This window comes from Podarcis pityusensis (genome assembly GCF_964106645.2).
Source record: "Podarcis pityusensis genome assembly, chromosome: 7".
NCBI classification, from domain to species: domain Eukaryota; kingdom Metazoa; phylum Chordata; class Lepidosauria; order Squamata; family Lacertidae; genus Podarcis; species Podarcis pityusensis.
The window spans coordinates 11,642,842-11,666,801 of record NC_138031.1 but is presented as its reverse complement, the minus strand read 5'-3'; the positions used below and the strand labels follow the sequence as shown (position 1 = coordinate 11,666,801).

The 23,960-nt window shown below is 44.2% G+C and overlaps 1 protein-coding gene across 1 annotated transcript in view; it reads right to left on the bottom strand.

Annotated features, from left to right (window-relative positions):
* Positions 1 to 23,960, bottom strand: part of ADCY8 (adenylate cyclase 8) — a 142,489-nt gene that overhangs the window by 84,213 nt on the left and 34,316 nt on the right. Inside the window, 1 exon segment of the mRNA XM_081012499.1 lies at positions 511 to 660. Coding sequence (XP_080868625.1) covers positions 511 to 660 — 150 coding nt within the window.

The following is a 23,960-nucleotide window of genomic DNA, read 5'->3' as shown; positions in this document are numbered from 1 at the left end:
TTTGAGTTATGGTGTTGGAGGAGACTCTTGAGAGTCCCATGGACTGCAAGAAGATCAAACCTATCCATTCTGAAGGAAATCAGCCCTGAGTGCTCACTGGAAGGACAGATCCTGAAGCTGAGGCTCCAATACTTTGGCCAGCTCATGAGAAGAGAAGACTCCCTGGAAAAGACCCTGATGTTGGGAAAGATGGAGGGCACAAGGAGAAGGGGACGACAGAGGATGAGATGGTTGGATAGTGTTCTTGAAGCTACCAGCATGAGTTTGACCAAACTGCGGGAGGCAGTGGAAGACAGGAGTGCCTGGCGTGCTTTGGTCCATGGGGTCACGAAGAGTCGGACACGACTAAACGACTAAACAACAACAAGAAGACCATTTTCAATTTGTAGTGCAGATGGGGCTTCAACTGGATATCAACCTCATTCTTTAATGTACAATTCATGTGCTTGGTTTTGTTGCAACAGATTGACACGGCTGCATTTCACAACTTCATTTCTTCCATTACCCTACCTGCCTCTGGTTTTCGGTTTCCAGCCTCAACCGAGCTTCTACACATCTCCGGGTTTCCAAGAAGGCTTGGCGTTGAGCACGGTCTGATAAGTAGCTAATGAAGATCCCAGCGGTATTCATGCACATAAATAAAACCGCCTGAGCTGCTGTCTGAAAGAAAGAAGAAGGAGGAACATTAACTGCATGGCTGCATCGTAGAAATAGAGGCATGCACATATCGATAGAAAACAGAGCTGTGAAGTGATAAAAATACTGATATACACTGCAGTCCCCAATGTGTTAAATGGAACTTACTTCCAGGAAAGTGTACATCTGATTGCAACCTCAGCTGATGAATTATCTTCCCACTAACCAATCCATTTAAATAAATCTATGCAACCAAAAATGTACTACATGGAACGTACTGAGATGCTGAATAAACTGTATGATAATAGCTTAATAAACGATACCTAGCAATCTTTTTTTTTTTACAGTTACCATTTGTGTGGACAGGTGGAGTCCCCAGATCCCGAGCGGCCCCCCTGTCATGTGGAATAACGACTCAAGACAACGTGCTATGGGATTAAATTGGCCACAACTTTATTAAATTTCAAATGTGGGTAGACCTTGGCTCAGGCATTGGGCGTTCTCCCTCCCCAGTCCCCAGCCGGGGACCTAGGGAGCATCAGGGTTATCCAGTGTTTGTGTGGGGGATGGGCCGGCTCTGGAGAGCATATGTTCAAGCAGAGATAGCCGCCCCGTTACGCCGCCGCCGCAGGGGAGAGCAATGACGACCTTTCGGCGTATGGTCAAAGCCTCCCTTCAGAAACCCCTTTAACGGTATTGCCGCTGCAAAGAGGAAGATGGACAAAAGGATTCCGCCCAAGGCCTGATACCGCCAAAGTTGTGACGTTTTGCTACGGGAAAGGCGAAACTGCCAATGCAGGGAAATTCCTTTCCGGCCCTTTGACAGCGACCTTAACGTAGCAGCACCCGCATACCTGTGAAGAAAAGTTAACGTGCAAAATAAGGCATTAACTGAGGGTGGGTAGGGTGGGAGAAGCTCTGGAGCCAAGTGAGGATTCCCAGGTAAGATCCTCCCTCTATTGTGTGGGCAGGTAATCCCTCCCCTACCTGGCCTGATCTCCTTGGCAATGCTTCCCCCAGGTGGGATTGGACAACTGACTGGGGTAGGCGGAGACCTCCAGGTATCCCACCTGAGGGAAGACAAAGCCAAGCCTATGCTGATGGAGCCGCTCCAGATCCAGGGGCTGCGCGCGTCCACGCAAAGGTCACCCCCCGTTTTATGCGGGGAGCGGTCATTAATAACACCCTCGTTCAGTAGCATACCAGAAACGCAACAACAAAGAAAGCCAAAATCAAGCCTGCTTTTAAATGATAGTTGCACTGCGTAAAGCTGACATTCTGCTGATAAAAACTGAATTTTTAGTTGATTAATCTACCCAATGGAGAAGGATAGAATTCTAAAGATAAAGGCAAACTGCTTCTTGAATTCAAATACATAAGTATAAATATAGCATAAATATGGGAAATAGTTTTTTCTATGTAGTAAAATATTGTGTATAGTATAATTATAATGATTTTTTTAACATGCATTTTGCTGTGTGTGTGTGTGTGTAAAAAGTAAAAGGATTTAATCAAGGTTGTTTTGAACTTTTAAAACAAAGAAAGAAATATGATGATCAGGATCTCAAAGGCATTGAAACATACAATACTTTCTGTGCCAGGAGGAAGAAATAGACAATGTTTGGGGGCATTAAACTCTCAATGAACCACAGATGATGCTTGCTAGAGCTGAGTCACAGCAGTGGAGTCAGGAATGATTACAAACATAATTAGCCATTTTTTATTTTTACTTTTTGGGGGCAGAATGTCTTCTGAAGCAAATGATGTTGTTGTGACTCACTGAACAGTTTAGTGTGTAAGGAGAAGAAGATCTGGGGAAAGTATGGATTGCAATCGGCATTTGTCATTATTATTGTTGTTGTTGCCACCATCGGATTGTTTTGGGTGATAATGAACGTCTTGAACGAAATTACAGAGCAAGTTTGCATGGATTTGTTCCTTCTCAAAGTGCTTATGTCTCACTCTGTTTCTTTACTCAGTGATCCTCCTTCCTTCTAATGCTGAAGCTATCAGGGCTGTGTGTCCTGTATTTACACAAGTAGGGCAGAAAAGTCAAAGCAACTGGTATCACCCTTAATATCATGAGTATTTTTGCTCTCTATATTTAAAGCAATTTTTAGACCCTCCTGCAAAGATTGATTTGCACTGTGAAATATCTGAAGCTGTAGGATTTCCGGTGCTCAGGGATTTCATACACTCAATCTGTCTTCATTTCCTAATATTTTAAATTTCCATTACATATCCCTGGTAAATCGCTCTCACTTTGCTGTCCATTTTTGCCTTGGAGGGGAGGAGTGCGCCCTGCTAAAATGCAGATAACTGTGATTCCTACCGTTGTAATCCTTACTTATTTTAATTCCATTTCTGAATTGCTTTCCATAAAATATCTCTGTGCGATTTCAGAGTCTAAAGCCCAACTAATAAAACCAATCCCATATGCCAAAAAACCCAGCAACAATTAAAACCAATTTCATATGTAAACACTGTTACAAATCCAACGCAGATATAGGATGGGAGAAATATTTCACTTAAGTAGCTTGGTGGGAAAAGAAAGGTCATCAACAGGCGACAAAAATACTGTATAGACAGTGCCTGGTTGACACACAACAAAAGAGAGTTTCAAAGAGTTGGTGACTCCACACTAAAGTCCAGATTCCATATTGCATGGAAGGGATCATTTGATGACCATAGTAATGAATAGAGGGCTATTGCACAACCCTTCACTGCCCTGGTCTCTAGAAGTTTTTTACTAACAACTCAGACCCATTGGTTGATCTAGCCTACTTCCTAGGTGCACTCCTGTCTGTTAAAAAGGAATGGGCCAGATCACATATGGTTGGCTGCCAATACGATCTAGAGCAAAGAAAGTGGGCCGCTGGTTGCCAATTCTGAGTGGAAAGTACTGGGACAAATTACAAATATATGTAGAAATATACTTTCTTTTTGTAATGCACTGTTGTCCATGAGGGGTGTTAGGGGGGCAGTTGGAGGATGGATGGCGGCTAACAGACTGAGGTTGAATCCTGACAAGACAAACGTACTGTTTTGGAGGGACAGGAGGTGGGCAGGTGTGGAGGACTCCCTGGTCCTGAATGGGGTAACTGTGTCCCTGAAGGACTGGGTGCACAGCCTGGGAGTCATTTTGGACCCACAGTTGTCCATGAAGGCGCAGGTTAATTCTGTGTCCAGGGCAGCTGTCCACTTGTTCCATCTGGTACGCAGGCTGAGACCTTACCTGCCCGCAGACTGTCTCGCCAGAGTGGTGCTTGCTCTAGCTATCTCCCGCTTGGACTACTGCAATGCACTCTATGTGGGGCTACCTTTGAAGCTGACCTGGAAACTACAACTAATCCAAAATGCAGCAGCTAGACAGGTGACTGGGAGTGGCCGTCGAGACCATATAGCACCGGTCCTGAAAGACCTTCATTGGCTCCCAGTATGTTTCTGAGCACAATTCAAAGTGTTGGTGCTGACTTTTAAAGCCCTAAATGGCCTTGGCCCAGTATACCTGAGGGAGTGTCTCCACCCTCAGTGTTCAGCCCGGACACTGAGGTCCAGCTCCAAGGGCCTTCTGGTTGTTCCCTCACTGTGAGAAGCCAAGTTACAGGGAACCAGGCAGAGGGCCTTCTTGGTGGTGACGCTCACCCTGTGGAACGCCCTCCCATCTGATGTCAAGGAATTAAACTATCTGACTTTTAGAAAACATCTGAAGGCTGCCCTGTTTAGGGAGGTTTTAAATGTTTGATGTTTTATTGTGTTTGTAATACTCTATTGAGAGCTGCCCAGAGTGGCTGGGGAGGCCCGGCGAGATGGGTGGGGTATAAGTAATAAATTATTATTATTATTATTATTATTATTATTATTATTATTATTATTATTGGACGGGGGACACGTTGTGCTTCTTCTGGAGTAGTTTGGCCACCTTTGGTCCCCACCCTGCACTCAACTCTCACCTTTGGCTCCTAGAAGCTGTAAACATGTGACAGCAGCCACACCCCAGGAAATGGCTTCGACAGGCCAGCTAAACCAGGTGACTGTTGGGTCTCAAAACCCTTGGTGAGTTGGGGACTTCCCCTGCATGCAAAAGACAGGCTATGGCGCAACTGAGTAGACGAAACGAAGAGTGGGTCCAACAGTCAAGAAGGTGGTTTCTGCACATGAGGAAGAGTCAAGTGAGGGGCAGATGGGTGGACCACTTTAGGGACCCTAGGGAGGCTACAGAAAATTAAATACAGTTGTCAGGGTGGTGCAGGGGCTTCTGGCTTGTTGCCCAAGAAGGTATAAAGACAAGGAAAAGTTTCTTACAATCCTTTTTTTATTTCAGACTTTACAGAGAGAGGCTATAGAACCCAGCCTCTTGGATAATGGCTTTGTCCCGAGTGAATCTCCACCCCTGTCTCTCTCACTTCATCATCCATCATCATCATCATCATCATCTCCTCTATGGGTTCTGCTAACCTGTCTTTGAGCTCTTTGCTCTCCTACTTTTAAGGCTCGCTGGAACCCAGCCTCTTGGATAATGGCTTTGTGCCGAGTGACTCTCCACCTCCCGTCTCTCTCACTTCCTCATTCGTCATCACCATCATCTTGTCCTCTATGGGTGCTGCCCTCTGTCTTTGAGTGCTTTGCTCTCCTACTTTTAAGGCTTGCTGGGTTCTGGGAGATAGTGGGTCTGGAATGCTTTCTAGTGACAATGTGTCAGTCAGCTGCTGCTCTGGCTCTGCCTGCTCCTTTTCTCCCATTATTTCCCAACTTTCTCCTCCATCTGCCTCTGAGCTGAGACCTTCCTCAAACCACTGTTGTAAATCTATACTGTCTTCCTCTTCCTCCTCCCTGGAAGGGTCAGGATGTGGAGGCAGTCTCCACCACTCCTCCCCCTCTGCCCAGTTACTGACAACAGTATTAATTTTTTTAATAAATTGGGCAGAACACAGAGGAACTGCGGCATCAGCCGTACCACTGCTGAGGGTTATTCTGTTTTATCATGTTCCAGGTTTATGCTCTTCTCATTAAATCTAAAATTGGTTCATCACCCCCTCTCTCAAGCATCTTTGCTGTACGCCTCCTTCCCCTCTCCCACCTCCAAATTGGTAAAATAAATATTAACTTGTTCCTTTCCCCCTAATTTAGTGCTCTGACACATACATGGAGATGCATATCATATAAATAGCTCTTTATTACGGCATGTCTGAGATTTTGCTCTGTGCTTGTGACTGGAACATTTGCTGTGCATTCATCAGGCCAGGAGGAAGACAATGAACGGAATATTGGATTTTGCTCAGGACAGAAGAGCCTGCACAACTAACTGGTGACCCACTAGCAAAGGGGTCATAGCTCGGTGGTAGAACATCTGCTTCGCATGCTGATGGTCCCAGGTTCAATATTTGGCACCTCCAGGTAGGAATAAATGAGGCTCTTGTCTGAAACCTGATTCAGTATAAGGCAGTTAGCACATTTGGAAGCTAAGCAGGGGCTGCTATGGTTTCAAAGTGGATGGGAGACCGCATGTTGAGATCCCTGCATTGCAGAGAGTTGGACTAGATGACTCTTGAGGTTCATTCCAAATCAATGATTCTATGTCCCAAGGACTATTAGATTTTAGATCCCCAGTGTTTCCGGGGCTCCTCAACCACCAAAGAAGCTCACAAATGTTGAGGAGAGAGCATGGCGGCCACATGCTGTACTTTTACAGTCTTCTATTTGGTAGGTGAAAGGGATGCGGGTGGCGTTGTGGGTAAAACCTCAGTGCCTAGGACTTGCCGATCGTATGGTCGGCGGTTCGAATCCCCGCGGCGGGGTGAGCTCCCGTCTTTCGGTCCCAGCTCCTGCTTTATAGCGGTAAGGTAAACGGCGTTTCCGTGTGGTGCGCTGGTGCTGGCTCGCCAGAGCAGCTTCGTCACGCTGGCCACGTGACCCGGAAGTGTCTTTGGACAGCGCTGGCTCCCGGCCTCTTAAGTGAGATGAGCGCACAACCCTAGAGTCGGACACGACTGGCCCGTACGGGCAGGGGTACCTTTACCTTTACCTTTTATTTGGTAGGTAAAAGCGACGCGGGTGGCGCTGTGGGTTAAACCACAGAGCCTAGGGCTTGCCAATCAGAAGGTCGGCGGTTCGAATCCCTGCAACGGGGTGAGCTCCCGTTGCTCTGTCCCAGCTCCTGCCAACCTAGCAGTTCGAAAGCACGTCAAAGTGCAAGTAGATAAATAGGTACCACTTCGGCGGGAAGGTAAACGGCGTTTCTGTGCGCTGCTCTGGTTTGCCAGAAGTGGCTTAGTCATGCTGGCCACATGACCCGGAAGCTGCACGCCGGCTCCCTTGGCCAGTAAAGCGAGATGAGCACAGCAACCCCAGAGTCGTCCGTGACTGGACCTAACGGTCAGGGGTCCCTTTACCTTTATTTGGTAAGTTGTCCTCTGTTTGAAGGACTAAGGCTACTATAAGACTTCAGATTAGGAGCTCAAAGGGCAAACACTTCCTGTTCAAAAAGCCAGATCCCGTTTTCAAGGTGGCTCAGGCAGGGGCAGAGGAAAGGGGGTGTGGTGGGTGCGTCTGCCCCGGGTGTCACCACTGAGGGGGGTGACAAAATGCCGGGCAGCACTCACTGCAGGGCCTGTAGCTCGCCTGAGCCACACATCTCTCCTGGGAGAGCCGCGGTGGCTTGGGCGCACTCAGGCTCCGCGCTGGCCAAACAGTCCGCCCACTGCCTCCACCCCAGCTGTAGGGCGACTGAGTGGGAGAAGCCAGGCAGACTCCAGAGGCCCTGCCCCTATGGGCGGCTCGCCCCGCCCCTGGGCGCACTGCCCCATGTGCCCAAGTGGCTTCCTCCTCCACTAGGCTCACATTGTTTTGAGCTAGTCTGGACACCCTTTCTCAGCCTTCTACGTCTTCAGGTAAGAACATAAGAAATTAAGAAGAGCTCTGCTGGAGCATACCAGTGACCCATCCAGACCAAAATCTGATACTCACAGTGGCCAATCAGTTGCCCAAGGCAAGCTCACCTGCAGGACCTGGGTATAGCAACCCTTAATCTGGGTACCCCCCTTCATGGATCACTGCCTTGCCGTGGCAAAGGGGCTTGAATAACTCAGAGAAGCTATGAGCTATGCCGTGCAGGGCCACCCAAGATGGACAGGTCATAGTGGAGAGTTTTGACCAAAAGTGATCCACCTGGAGCAGGAACCGGCAAGCCACTCCAGTATCCCTGCCAAGAAAACTCCATGGACAAAGACAACAGGCATATGAATGTTATGACGCTGGAAGATGAGCCCCTCAGGTCGGAAGGCGTCCAACATGCTACTGAGGAAGAGCAGAGGACAAGTACAAGTAGATTCAGAGCTGATGAAATGGCTGGGCCAAAGCCGAAAGGACACTCAGTTGTGGATATAAGGAGTGTGGCGGAGTCTCCTTCTTTGGAGGTCTTTAAGCAGAGGCTTGACAACCATATGCCAGGAGTGCTCTGATGGTGTTTCCTGCTTGGCAGGGGGTTGGACTCGATGGCCCTTGTGGTCTCTTCCAACTCTATGATTCTATGAGTCTATGATTCTATGATTCTATATGCCTGGAAGCGAAAGGAAAGTCCAATGCTGTAAAGAAAAATATTGCATAGGAACCTGGAATGTAAGAACCATGAACCTTGGTAAGTTGGATGTGGTCAAAAATGAGATGGCAAGAATAAATATTGACATCCTGGGCATCACTGAACTAAAATGGACGGGAATGGGCGAATTCAGTTCGGATGACCATCATATCTACTACTGTGGGCAAGAATCCTGTAAAAGAAATGGAGTGGCCCTCATAGTCAACAAAAGAGTGGCAAAAGCTGTACTGGGATGCAATCTCAAAAATGATAGAATGATCTTGATACGAATCCAAGGCAGAGCTTTTAACATCACAGTAATCCAAGTTTATGCACCAACCACTGGTGCTGAAGAAACTGAAATTGAGCAATTCTATGAAGACTTACAACACCTCATAGAAGTGACACCAAAGAAGGATGTTCTTCTCATTATAGGGGATTGGAATGCTAAAGTAGGGAGTCAAGAGATAAAAGGAAAAACTGGCAAGTTTGGCCTTGGAGTTCAAAACGAAGCAGGGCAAAGGCTAATAGAGTTCTGCCAAGAGAACAAGCTGGTCATCACAAACACTCTTTTCCAACAACACAAGAGACGACTCTACACATGGACATCACCAGATGGGCAGCATCGAAATCAGATTGATTATATTCTCTGCAGCCGAAGATGGAGAAGCTCTATACAGTCAGCAAAAACAAGACCTGGAGCTGACTGTGGCTCAGATCATCAGCTTCTTATAGCAAAATTCAAGCTTAAACTGAAGAAAGTAGGAAAAACCACTGGGCCGGTAAGATACAATCTAAGTCAAATCCCTTATGAATACACAGTGGAAGTGAGGAACAGGTTTAAGGATTTAGATTTGGTGGACAGAGTGCCTGAAGAACTATGGATGGAGGCTTGTAACATTATAAAGGAGGCAGCTACTAAAACCATCCCAATGAAAAGGAAATGTAAGAAAGCAAAGTGGCTGTCCAATGAGGCCTTACAAATAGCGGGGAAGAGAAGGCAAGCAAAATGTGAGGGAGATAGTGAAAGATACAGGAAATTGAATGCAGATTTCCAAAAAATAGCAAGGAGAGACAAGAAGGCCTTCTTAAACGAGCAATGCAAAGAAATAGAGGAAAACAATAGAATGGGAAAAACCAGAGATCTGTTCAAGAAAATTAGAGATATGAAAGGAACATTTCGTACAAAGATTACCATAATAAAAGACAAAAGTGGAAAGGACCTAACAGAAGCAGAAGACATCAAGAAGAGGTGGCAAGAATACACAGAGGAACTATACCAGAAAGAAATGGATGTCTCGTATACCCCAGGTAGTGTGGTTGCTGACCTTGAGCCAGACATCCTGGAGAGTGAAGTCAAATGGGCCTTAGAAAGCACTGCTAATAACAAGGCCAGTGGAAGTGATGATATTCCAGCTGAAGTATTTAAAATATTAAAAGATGATGCTGTTAAGGTGCTACACTCAATATGCCAGCAAATTTGGAAAACTCAGCAGTGGCCAGAGGATTGGAGAAGATCAGTCTACATCCCAATCCCCAAGAAGGGCAGTGTCAAAGAATGCTCCAACTACCGCACAATTGCACTCATTTCACATGCTAGCAAGGTTATGCTTAAAATTCTACAAGGCAAGCTTAAGCAGTATGTGGACCGAGAACTCCCAGAAGTGCAAGCTGGATTTCGAAGGGGCAGAGGAACCAGAGACCAAATTGCAAACATGCGCTGGATTATGGAGAAAGCTAGAGAGTTCCAGAAAGACATCTACTTCTGCTTCATTGACTATGCAAAAGCCTTTGACTGTGTCAACCACAGCAAACTATGGCAAGTTCTTAAAGAAATGGGAGTGCCTGATCACCTCATCTGTCTCCTGAGAAATCTCTATGTGGGACAAGAAGCTACAGTTAGAACGGGATATGGAACAAGTGATTGGTTCAAAATTGGGAAAGGAGTACAACAAGGCTGTATATTGTCTCCCTGCTTATTTAACTTATATGCAGAATTCATCATGCGAAAGGCTGGGCTGGATGAATCCCAAGCCGGAATTAAGATCACTGGAAGAAATATCAACAACCTCAGATATGCAGATGACACAACCTTGATGGCAGAAAGTGAAGAGGAATTAAAGAACCTTTTAATGAGGGTGAAAGAGGAGAGCGCAAAATATGGTCTGAAGCTCAACATCAAAAAAATGAAGATCATGGCCACTGGGCCCATCACCTCCTGGCAATTAGAAGGGGAAGAAATGGAGGCAGTGAGAGATTTTCCTTGGGCTCCATGATCACTGCAGATGGTGACAGCAGTCACGAAATTAAAAGACGCCTGCTCCTTGGGAGAAAGGCGATGGCAAAGCTAGATAGTATCTTAAAAAGCAGAGACATCACCTTGCCAACAAAGGTCCGTATACTTAAAGCCATGGTTTTCCCAGTAGTGATGTATGGAAGTGAGAGCTGGACCATAAAAAAGGCTGATCGCCGAAGAACTGTTGCACCGCCGCCATGTGATTTCTGTTCTCATCCTGAGGCAAAGTTCTTAACCTGAGGTACTATTTCTGGGTTAGCGGAGTCTGTAACCTGAAGTGTATGTAACCTGAAGTGTATGTAACCCGAGGTACCACTGTACAGTCAAACTGAAATAATTATTTGCAAATTATTTTGCTTACCAAAAAAAAGCCTTCAAATTCTTTTAGGGCTGCTGTGTAGTACAGTGGACAGTGTCAAATTATGAAGTCCCCCCCTCCCTTTCAAAAGTTGTCTCTGCAGCCTAAACTCACTACATGCTGCACCAGTAATGCAGACTGGCCACCCTTAGATCTTTAGCCCCCATTTAAAAATAAATAAAATAAATTTATACAAGCCTGAAAAATGAATTTTAAAATCAGAACTTGAAATCTGACATTCAAAATTTGATACTAAAATACTTTTTAAAATGCCTGAACTTTTCAAATATGATTTTCTTGTTGCAATTAGGTGGGCGGGGGGGGGGGTTCAATTCATTTTAATGAAAAATGCCTAATTTGCAGTTCTCAAACCAATATGCAGAGTGATGCACAAATATCTTTCAAAATTCACACGCCTCTGAATTGTGCAATGCTGTTCTTGAACCACATAAGGATAACAAAAATGCAGATATTAGGGAAAGTGTGATTAAAAATACAGATATCAGGGGAAAGAACACACACAAATTATTCAGGCAAAATGTGTATATGAAGAGAAAATCACATTAAAATGTTGATGAGTATTTTCATGAATTTTCAATATATTTTAATGTAATTGCAAATTTCTAAAAGGTGGAAAACTGAATTTAAGATAGGAGATTGTGAGAAACTGGAATTGACAGATTTGTCCAAACCTAGCTGTAATTTTCTATTATGAAAACTATTCCCTCCCCAATCACTATCATCATCATTATGCATAAATCTTGGACTGCCTTTTCAAAGACCATAGAATGCAAGAGAGCCATCTTCTTGCCAGACTCATTTGACCTTCATGCGTCTATTTCAGACAAAATCAGACACTTTCAAGACTTTTCATTCTTTTGCCATATACTTGGGGGAGGCATTAACTATTTGAGAAACGCTTGCCCTCTCTAGAGGATTAATGGAAACTAACCAGATCAATCGTATCAAGTCCTGTTATCAATTTCCTGGAAGCTAAGAGCTCTTATCTCCTTTGAATCCACATAGAAACCAAATGTCAGATCAAATCAAATTTACATTTACAAGATATCCTACACGCTGGGACCTTGAGGCACTTGCCAGAGTCAATATTAAAAACAAACCACAATAAAATAAAATAAAAATCCACACCGAAGTCAATGAAGCATGGGTGAGCCACAGTCAAGCAGGTAAGATAATTTCATATTTGAAAATGGACCTTAATGCAATGCAATTCATTTTTATCTGCCTGCTGTCATGCAGCATAAATAGTAAGAGGTTTTGCTAGCTGAGATCACAGGAAGAAAAAGATGGAGGTGGTGGCAGTGCTTTGGATAGATCAGAAAGCAGCAACTCTCTGGCATTATGTGAGCTAACACAAGCATTCGCCTGGCTCGGTTGAAACTGAGACATTTGCCCCAGATTCAGAAACTAGTTTTCCTCCTCTTCCTCCATCACCACCACACAAAAGTTGAGTTCAAAAAACAGAGAAGATCTGCTGTGCTCCTGATGGCATCTTCACAAGAAAAAATGGGACCTGAATGTGTTTTCAGCCTCTAGAATCCTCCTACTTGGGATGGAGGAGAGATCTGTTTCAGACAAATTTCTACATGGGTTTTGGTGGTTCCAACCCAATCCCATCAAACCATCTCTTGCACTGAGCAGCTTCTTATTATCTCTGATCTGCTGGTACATTCTTGGGTTTTCTTTTATAGACTTCTCCTCACACTCAATCATCATATTTAGGTAGCTCCATCCATAATCATCATCATCATAGAAATCTCTTTATGTAAGGAGTCTATATGTTTTAGATGCTGAGATGTTTAGATGCTCCTAGAAAAGAAATCGGTCCAATATATAACCATACATTTCTTCCTGATGGGTGTCTGTCTTAGTCTCTTGAAGCAAAACAACTACAACACGGAGTCTTTCATCATCATCATCATCATCATCATCACATATTTCTATTATTATTATTATTATTATTATTATTATTATTATTATTATTATTATTATAGCTTTTGCATATACAGTGGTACCTCGGGCTACAAACGCTTCAGGTTACAAACACTTCGGGTTACAGACTCTACTAACCCGGAAGTAGTACCTCGGGTTAAGAAGTTTACCTCAGGATGAGAAAACAGAAATTGCGTGCCAGCGGCGCAGCAGAAGCGGAAGGCCACATTAGCTAAAGTGGTACCTCAGGTTAAGAACGGTTTCAGGTGAAGAACGGACCTCTGGAACGAATTAAGTACGAAACCAGAGGTACCACTGTAGAGCTCTGTTCCACTTCGTTGGAAGCATCACATCTGGAATCATCTCACCTGGCAGAGACCTAGAGATAAATCTTAGAGAGATGGTGTAGGGGTTTGGGCCAGGGCAGGTACAAATTCTAGTCAGCTCACTGGGAGGTCTTGAGCCAGTCACATAGCCTACTTCACAGTGTGGTTGAGTAGGAGCAGGGGCATAGCCTTAGGAGTGCTGGGGGGCCATAACCCTGGGAGCACAATTTTTGAGAGGGTGCGAACCAGGCGCCCCAGTGCTCCTCCCCACCCACCAATTTTATTTCTGAATCCAGTTGGCAGAAGCTTATACCCCGAGAAATCCATTCGTCTTTAAGGTACTCCTTGCTGTGAAAAATATCTGTGACAAGACTTGGCCACTTGACATTCAGCCCATGTTCCCTGGCAATACTGTGAAATTTACATCAAAACCAGCCAGGTTGCTTTGATGCAATTTTGTCCGATAAGGAAATGCCTCTTGTATTTCATAATCAAATAATGTGATTAGGCACCTGTGATTACACAGTGGTTGCAACAAGGCTCCTTCTCTCCTACTTGATTACCCCCATGGACCTTAGCCCTCTTCAGAAATGATACCCTAGTGTTCAATCAGAACATGAGGACATCTGGGCTGGTTAGCACCACTCTGTGGCATCTGATGCAAGCTTCTATGGAAAGGAAGCCTTCTTGTGCACCTCTGTTATACAAAGCCTTCCCTGCTCAGGCCACCTGCTCTGTATGTGTGGGTGCCAGAGGTGGGGATAGCTATTAAAGCTGACCCACCTCTATCCCCTGCTCAGGTGATGATTGGACGCCTAGGCATAATTTGTAAAGTGAGCTCTTGCTGAATCCCCTTTAATTTACCAGAGTGAAGTGAGATCCTTATTTATACCCCACCCACTTGGCTGGGTTTCCCCAGCCACTCTGGGTGGCTTACGGCATATATAAAACATAGTAGAATATCAAACATTAAAAACTTTCTGATACAGGGTTGCCTTCAGATGTCTTCTAAAAGTTATGTAATTCTTTATCTCCTTGACATCTGAAGGGAGGGTGTTCCACAGGGCAGGTGCCACTACCAAGAAGGCCCTCTGTCTGGTTCCCTGTAGCTTTACTTCTCACAGTGAGCGAACCACCAGAAGGCCCTTGGAGCTGGACCTCAGTGTCCGGGCTGAACGATGGAGGTGGAGACACTCCATCAAGCATACTGGGTCGAGGCCATTTAGGGCTTTAAAGGTCAGCACCAACACTTTGAATTGTGCTCAGAAACATACATGGGGGTGGTGATGCTCCTTCAGGTACAGTGGTACCTCGGGTTACAGATGCTTCAGGTTACACACACTTCAGGTTACAGACTCCACTAACCCAGAAATAGTACCTCAGGTTAAGAACTTTCCTTCTGGTTGAGAACAGATTCCCCCGGCGGCGGTGTGGTGGCAGCTGGAGGTCCCATTAGCTAAAGTGGTACCTCGGGTTAAGAACAGTTTCAGGTTAAGAACGGACTTCCAGAATGAATTAAGTTCTTAACCCAAGGTACCACTGTATTATAGGCCAAGGCTGTTTAGGGCTTTAAAGATCAGCACCAACACTTTGAATTGTGCTTGGAAACGTACTGTTAAACCATGCCTGAGATTGCAAATATGAGGGATGGAGTCAGAAACACAGGAGGGTGAAATTTCAAAATGCTATGTTGTTGTTGTTGTTGTTGTTATTGTTAACCTGTCCTTCACCCTAAAGTCCCTGGGCAGGTAACAACAATTAAGACAAAATATTTTAAAAAGTTGAATGCAACTTAAAATCACTAAAACAAGGTAATAATAATAATAATTTTTTTTATTTATATCCCGCCCTCCCCAGCCAAAGCCGGGCTCAGGGCAGCTAACAACAATAAAACAGTACAAAAGTACAGCACAAACAACACTCTAAAATCATTCATTATAAAATTAATTAATTTTAGAGGTAGGCTCTAAAAATACACATCTCAAGTGTAAAAAGCTACGGCGATGTCAGCCTTTGCCAAAAGCTATATAATGAAGGTTCTTGTCGCACCTTGTTGTGAGGAGAGTTCCACAACATAGGGGCTGCCACAGAAAATGCCCTCTCCCAGGCCACCACTCTGAGCTTCTGAGGCAATGAAAGAGCCAGCAGGGCTGATCTTAATACACAAGAGTTCTTTTGCTGTTTCTGTTTAAAGGTAAAGTGACCCCTGATCATTAGGTCCAGTCGTGGCCGACTCTGAGGTTGCGGCACACATCTCGCTTTATTGGCCGAGGGAGCCGGTGTACACATTCCGGGTCATGTGGCCAGCATGACCAGGCCACTTCTGGCAAACCAGAGCAGCGCATGGAAATGCCGTTTACCTTCCAGCCGAAGTGGTACCTATTTATCTACTTGTATTTTGATGTGCTTTCGAACTGCTAGGTTGGCAGGAGCAGGGACCGAGCAACAGAAAATCACCCCGTCACGGGGATTCGAACCGCTGACCTTCTGATTGGCAAGTCCTAGGCTCTATGGTTTAACCCACAGAGCTTTTATCTCATGTTTTTATCTTGTGAACCACTGCAAGACTGGAGAGTGAACGTCTCGAGGTTGGTCACCAGTGGTATACAAGGTAGATCCATTGCATTTAACGAATCTGTTTCTCTTTCCTGATGAGAGTTGCTTTAGGCGATAATAAATGTCGGAAAAGCAGGATAAAGAATACAACAGGTAAATAAGTCCCAAACCCCATGGGTTTCAATGTGTCTGCTCTAAGTCTGGATCCAACAAAATATATTGAAATAAATGCCACCGCTTTCAATGTGCATTAATGAAATTTGCTGAAGGCTGTGATGTTAGAATTGGCATGCGAATGAGAAATATATCAGCCATACACAATTCAAATCAAAATATGCAATTACTTGGATCAGACACAACAGGAGAGGAGGAGATGTAAGGTGATATAGCTGTCCTTGGGGAGCTAAATGAAGCAGCTCCATTAAAGAGAAGAAAAGAACCAGGAACTGATTACATTCGGTAACAATCTGCAGATTTATTTTACATAGGGTTGACGTATTTCAAAAAGTGAAAATCCGGACACAAAGGTTGTTGAGCTTTCTTTGCAAAATCTAAAAAAGAGAGAGAAGTTTTTGGGCTATTTTTTATGAAATTTGCCAAAACCAACACTTCCGACTTGGGTGATATACATCCGGATTTTCCTGGACATTTCAGCGATTTTCACCCAGACACTGTTTCTGACAGCCTAATCCTGGCTGGATTAGGGTTGGAAGGAGCTAACTCTAATCACTTGCACTGATCCTCTTTGGCCAATGACAATACAGCATTTTTTTAGCAGCAGCATTTAGTCCAAACCATAGGGAATATGAAGTTGTGATATTCCTCCATACAGCATATTCAATATGTGTTGCCCGAAGCATTGGTTGCCATGGAAATTATTAGTTAATTAGGCCTGAATAACAATTTTGAATCATCATTAGCTATTAAGCTAAAAATATCAGCTTGTTTTCTTTAATAAGTTGAACATGCACATTTTCTTTTGCGCAGATTTGCAGGGAGCGGGGAGAGCAAAAATAATTCATTTGTGCTAATTCTTTAACAGCTCAGATAATGGCTAGTTCATTATTCACTCACTAGCAAATTGATTCCATAGGGCTGTGATGGAAACATGCCTGCTTAGTCGTAGAACCAGAAAGTCCTCATTTGTACTAAATAAGAACTTTCTGAAATACTCAGAGAGAAAGGAGTCCAAGATGGATGGGAGTTTCTTAAAGGTGAAATATTGAAGGTACAAAATGCAGACAATTCCAACAAGAAAGGTGGTGAGCATCTAGATCAAGGGAAGTAACTGTATTCTGCTCTGGTCAGACCTCACCTGGAGTACTGTGTCTAGTTCTGGGCACCACAGTTCAAGAAGGACACTGACAAACTGGAACGTGTCCAGAGGAGGGCAACCAAAATGGTCAAAGGCCTGGAAACGATGCCTTATGAGGAACGGCTAAGGGAGCTGGGCATGTTTAGCCTGGAGAAGAGGAGGTTAAGGGGTGATATGATAGCCATGTTCAAATATATAAAAGGATGTCACATAGAGGAGGGAGAAAGGTTGTTTTCTGCTGCTCCAGAGAAGCGGACACGGAGCAATGGATCCAAACTACAAGAAAGAAGATTCCACCTAAACATTAGGAAGAACTTCCTGACAGTAAGAGCTGTTCGCCAGTGGAATTTTCTGCCAAGGAGTGTGGTGGAGTCTCCTTCTTTGGAGGTCTTTAAGCAGAGGCTTGACAACCATATGTCAGGAGTGGTCTGATGGTGTTTCCTGCTTGGCAGGGGGTTGGACTCGATGGCCCTTGTGGTCTCTTCCAACTCTATGATTCTATGATTCTATAATTCTATGATCTAAAGAATTGATGCAATAAGGCAGGCACATCCAACTCCCAAGAGACTGCGATCTACTCCCAGTATAATAATACTGGCAGTGATCTACCCATTGTCAATGAGTTGTTGTTGAGCTTCTTGGGGGGAAACCAGAGTTGTTGAGGTTTTTTTTTAGGGGGGGGGGGAAGGCCAACCATTAACCAACAACGCTAATGTAGCAAAAATGTACAGAATGAGTAGCAAAGTATGTTGGAAATGTAAGGTGAAGGATGGAGAGTTCTTTCATATGTGGTGGACATGTGAGAAAATGAAAAATTTGGGGGATATGATTTACAATGAATTGAAAAAGCTGTTTAAATATGTTGTTGTTGTTGTTTAGTCGTGTCCGACTCTTCAGACCAGAGCACGCCAGGCACTCCTATCTTCCACTGCCTCCTGCAGTTTGGTCAAACTCATGCTGGTAGCTTTGAGAACACTGTCCAACCATCTTGTCCATCTTTCCCAATGCCAGGGTCTTTTCCAGGGAGTCTTCTCTTCTCATGAGGTGGCCAAAGTATTGGAGCCTCAGCTTCAGGATCTGTCCTTCCAGTGAGCACTCAGGGTTGATTTCCTTCAGAATGGATAGGTTTGATCTTCTTGCAATTCACGGGACTCTCAAGAGTCTCCTCCAGCACCATAATTCAAAAGCACCAATTCTTCGGTGATTAGCCTTCTTCACGGTCCAGCTCTCACTTCCATACATCACTACTGGGAAAACCATAGCTTTAACTATACGGACCTTTGTTGGCAAGGTGATGTCTCTGCTTTTTAGGATGCTGTCTAGATGTTTAAATATACTTTCCCCAAAAAACTGGAAGCTTTCCTGCTAGGCTTGATAGGTGAAGAAATAGGAAAAGCAGACCAGAGATTATTTATGTATGCCACGACTGCCGCCAGAATTTTGGTAGCCCAAAAATGGAAAACACAGGAATTACCAACATTGGAGGAGTGGCAGGCAAAAATGGTAGAGTATGAGAAATTAGCAAAACTGACCTACAGGATCCGTAACCAGGAGGAAACAAAGTTCAGAAGAGAGTGGAGTAAATTTGTGGAGTATATAAGTAATAACTGTAGAAGTCTAAAAACTGTAGTAGGATTAAAATAAATCTTATGATGTGAATAGGATGCTATCAAGAATCTTTGAAAAGGAAAGTGTAATACGAAAACCTGCTGAAGGGAGCGAGGGAAGACTGTGCTCGGCAGAGCATTGAGAAAATAAGTGATATATGATTGTGGAATTTTATTGTATTTGTTTTGTTTTGTCTATGTTAAAGAAAATTCAATTAAAAAGCATTTTTTAAAAAAGCAAAAACAAAACGAAAACAAATACCACCCTTTTGACGCTGCTGCGTTGGGACAGCGTGAGGGGGGCGGGGGGCAGAAACATTCATTTTACATTGCTTTTAACCCTGCGATCGATAAGGGTCCTGCAATCGACAGCAGTTGACAGTGATCATCTGGGGATCTACCTGTCGATTTTGGTCGACCGGCTGAACATCGCTGCAATAAGGAAACTGCAGCCCAAGATAGAAAAATAGGTGGTAAGGGAGCACCCAGCTACTTTAAATGAATTCAAATCCCCAGGCCCTGATGAGCTGCACCCAAGGGTACTATAGGAGACTTCAGATGTAATCTCACAGCCGCTGTCTATAATCTTTGAGAATTCTTGGGGAACATGTGAGGTCCCTGCAGACTAGGTGCAGGAAAATGTTCTTCCCGCCTCAAGGTGATTTGCCTATAAAATAATTAAAAGCAGTTGAACTCACAAAGGCACATAAAATAAGACTGAAACCCTAACAAGTGGACACTCATGCTAAAGGCTCTGTTTAGCCAGCTGGGAAATAAAAAGTAATTAACACCCTTTATATTTGGGGGGATCTAGTGAGTGGTCCAAGATCCTTCAGTGAGCTTCATGGTTGAGTGGGGATTTGAACTTAGGTCTCCCCAGTTCAAGTCCAGGATGTCAGTCACTCCTTCATACTGGTCCATATGACATTCAAGGATAAAAGCCTGACCTTGGCTCGAAACAACGGATGTAATTTTCAGCAGAGATGATGCTCATCAAATAAGAGGCAGTATCAGGCAATTACAATAGAACAAAGCCAAACTTTGACATCCTTTTCCCTCCGAAATAGCCTTTATGCTATTTCTGGAAACATAAAAAGCAGCTTAAAGGGTGTGATGTTTCATTGAGAGCGTAGAAAAACAAAATCACTCTCTCCCCCTTCACCAGAATAATGTCATCTGCATATATATATAAAAGTGTCTCGTCTCAATGCAGAAATGTCTTAGGCTGTTTATTTTTCACAATCACACGGGGGGAGGAGAATCCATATTGCATTAAGAAGACGACAGCCATTCCCCTCCCCTTCCCACACAATTAAATGCCAGAACAAAAATGTTCATAGGTGATTGCAAACATATAATTTAGCACACCAGCCCTCCATTTTGGCCTGGGTATCTGTGACTCACTGCGGCACACCAGACCTTCCAGCAAATTATGGTACATCAGAGACAAAGTGACAACCAGAAAAGGCCATTGAGAAATGCAAGCAAGCAAGCTGAAAATGTTACCTATTAGTGCCACTGGTCAACTCTCAAAGTGCCAAGCAGCTTCCCCCAAATCACCACTTACATATCTTGAGCAAGTCCAATGCTTGAAATGTATCATCGCCGAAACACAAAATGCAAAATCAGGATGGGGAGAAATTTGATTTTGTTTGCATTAAAGGGCAAATCTACTTAATCCACACATTCCAAAACTGTACAAGAACTGAAACGCAGCTATCCTTCAAAATTCCCACTTATCCAAATTCTGAAATGCAGTTGCGTGTCGAGGTCCCCAGGGCCACCCCAATAACTCACACATCACACGGAATTTTTGTTTAAGGTTTTTGGCATAATTTTGGCCACAACTTTATTAAAACACAAATTTGTGATTGGTTGCTTAGGCATTGGTTGCGACTATCTGCCCCCACCATGGGGGACAGACTGACATTCCGCACGATGCAAAAGTCAGAATAGGGGAATACACTTGGGGGTAGCGACGGAGCAGGGAACCTGCCCTCACCCCAAATGCAACCAGGAGCTTATTGCTATGGCCTGAGCCCCCTTGACAGAGTGGACAAGCAGCAGTTAGCCCCCAATTCCTGTAACGGAATCTCTTGCAGCAACAGCATTAGAGGGGCAGGCACAGCCAATCCATGCCCCTCAACCAACCAAACCATAAACCAATGCCTAACCGCGAACCTTACAAGTTGCGACGATTTGCTACGCAGTAGGCAAAAACCAAATGGCCCCAGCCAATCAGCCAGATGGACAAAATTCCTACCAGGCCCCTGCTCCAAAGCAGACGACCCCATGACAGGCATAGCAAGGTCAAAGCAAATAACCCTATTCTAGGGAGGGAGGGACGGGCAATCCGATGCACGGGTGAAAAGAGGAAGCCCTAGCCTCGTGCAAGCAGTTTTAGCATTTCTGGCTGTCAATCAACAAATGGCAACATTAACTTCTTCCCAACAACAAATGAAGCCCCAATCGCATCAGTGGCCAACGGTCAATTAGCCCGCCCCCAACTTTGGAGTGTCCTGGCGGCCCCCACCGCAACACGTGCTCTCCATGAAGGAGAACACGTTTTTTCCAACTGAACAAAATTTACAAAAATGCCTAGGGGAATTGTGCATAAAAATGAATATGTTAGTGAGAATAACATACAGAAATGCATTACGATGGGGGAAATTGCTGTCAAAAGCATGTGCCTTAGTCAAAGGTGCTTGCAAAAATGTGTTTATTTGGAAAGTCACACTAAAGTGCTAACACATTTTCATAAGGATTTCTTTTTTAAAAAATAATGCAAATTGCTACACAAATGTGGGGAACCGAATTTAAAGGAGATACTCAGAGAAATCAGCATTGACAAATCATTTGATCCCTATATTGAAGTTCAGGACTCAGCAACATTTCACTGTAGATCAGAGTAAATGAATACAACATACATTATAACATGCCCGCCAATATTTCTCTGATGAAAATAGGGACGTCCCATTACATAATGATAATTTTACTATTTCTAACCCACCTATGTGACTGAGTTGCCCCAGTCACTCTAGGTGGTTTCCAACACATATAAAAACACAATAAAACACTAAACATTAAAAAAAAACCTTCCATATACAGGGCTGCCTTCAGATGACTCAGAGGTCGAATGACTCCATACCCTCCCACATTTCTCCAATATTTTCTTAACAAACTAGATTGAATTGGGGGATGGTCTGTGCCTACAGATCTGTGCGCAGAATCTGATAACAATCCGGGTCATCTTCTGGTCTTTGCCTAATTGGAGAAGATTGAATTTTTGCTTTACCGGGAGGTCAGTAAGCCTCACCAGCAGTGGGTCAATGGTTTCTCTACGTGCCTCATTGTACAAGGGACATCTAAAAAATATGTGTTCAGGGCTTCCTATATCCCCCAATGGACAGGCGCAAATTCTCTGGCCATATGGGACTTTTTTAAAGGATCCTTCCAAGACTGGCAAGGGGAGAGCCGAGCTTCTGGCAAGTGTAAAAGCCCTTCTTGCATTTTTGGATACAAGAAAAAAGAGATATGCTGCTGGAGCAGCTATATATATCTTGATTTCTACAATTTTGTAGTCGGGGCACCTTAAGCAGTCCTGTTGTCTCTTGGTATCTATAATTCTTTGCCTAACCATAGCTTTTGCTTGGCCCAAAATCCAGGCTCAAATCAGAAACTTCTGGCTTCTCTAAATCAGGGATGTCCCTGGAAAACAGGGACACTTGGAGGGTCTAGTACAATACAATATGAGCTTAAGAGACCCTACTTGTAAAGTTGATTTGATTAGCAGGTACGAGAGACAGGGTCTTCCCTGTGGTAGCATCATAGTTCCTCCAATTCTGCAACCTAGCCTGAGCATCATTTCTAGACATAGAGGGCAATCTTAGAGCAATCTCTTATGGGATGAGCAGTTTAGGATTCAGCAACTCTCTTGCTCAGCCAGCTGGTTCCTGGTTCAGCTGGAATTAAGTGCCCAACCCAGCCAAAGATATGGCCGCAGAACATGTTCAACTCAGCTCAGCTGGAGCTCAGACATGCTGGCTGAGTCATGCCCAGTGTAAGTCCCCCCCAAAGTAGAGTGGTGGAGCAGAACCACGCTGGGGTGACTTACAATGGATCTGAACTCAGTTCAGCTCGGTCACATGACTTGGCAAAAAATTTTTTAAAATGGTAGTGTTAGTCACACCCTATTTTAATGACTTCTTTTGCTTCTGACAGGTTTGGGCTTGTTCAGCCAGCAATAGCCTTGCTCCTCAACAGGGTTTGGATGTGGAGGAACTTTCTGCCATCTTAATGCCAGCTTGCTTTACATCTGGTTCTTGTGTATAGTATTCTTCCCTTAGCAGTTAAGGCTCCTGAGTGCAAACTCGTTGTCCACTATCCACAACATTCTGGAGCCAAGCCTAGGTAACAGAACTTTTTCTTTCGCAATCTAAGAACCTCATCTCCAAGTTTCAGAGTTTGCAAGGACAAGCTTGACCTCTAGGGAGTTTATTCCATTTACCTTTGTTTGGGAGGTAACCTCATTTGGAAACTGTTTAGTATTCCAGGCAAATACAAGTGTAATTACATGAAGCAGAAGACACCTGCCATTGAAAGCCACAGGGAAAAAAAGGAAAACATTGCTTATAATAGAGGTGATCTTCTGAAAATAAGGACATGTATGACAAGTGTGTCCAGACTTTGAGATCAGGAGGCAGAGCAGAAAGTGATTGTCAAAAGGACATTTGAAAAAAAAAAAAAAAGGTCCTTGATCATTTGTTGAAGATTTAGGGGCATGGATTCCAGGGAGGTACATTCAAAGCCTTTCTCAACCATGAAGCTCACTAGATGATTTTGGCCAAACCACAATATCTCCATCCAACTTACTCCATAGGGCAGTTGTGAGGATAAAACAGGATCATCTCAACAGACCTTCCCCTAGATCCTTGGAAACAGTGCTGGATTTTGGGTGGTGTGGGTGGTTCCCCTTCCCCCGGACATTGAGACAAGGGGGCACAAAATTGAGAGGATCCATAATTGAGAAGATCCATTTGGGGGAACCAAATTTTGGCCTCACACAGGGCACCATATTTTGAAAGATTACCTAAGTCTGCCCCTGCTTGGAAGAACTAATGCCACCAGTAGTGATTATGAGTCCAACTGAGACAATCGAATGGCCATTGATTCTTTAGAGTGGATCCAGATTGTGATCAATGTATCCTGGCAAGAGGATGTGGTCACAGTCATCTTGAAAGAGGCAGAGATCTGACCACTCCTGAAAAAGTCTACTCTGGACCCATTGCTTTGTGACAACTAGCACCCTGTCTCAAGCAGGGAAGATCATCAGTAGGG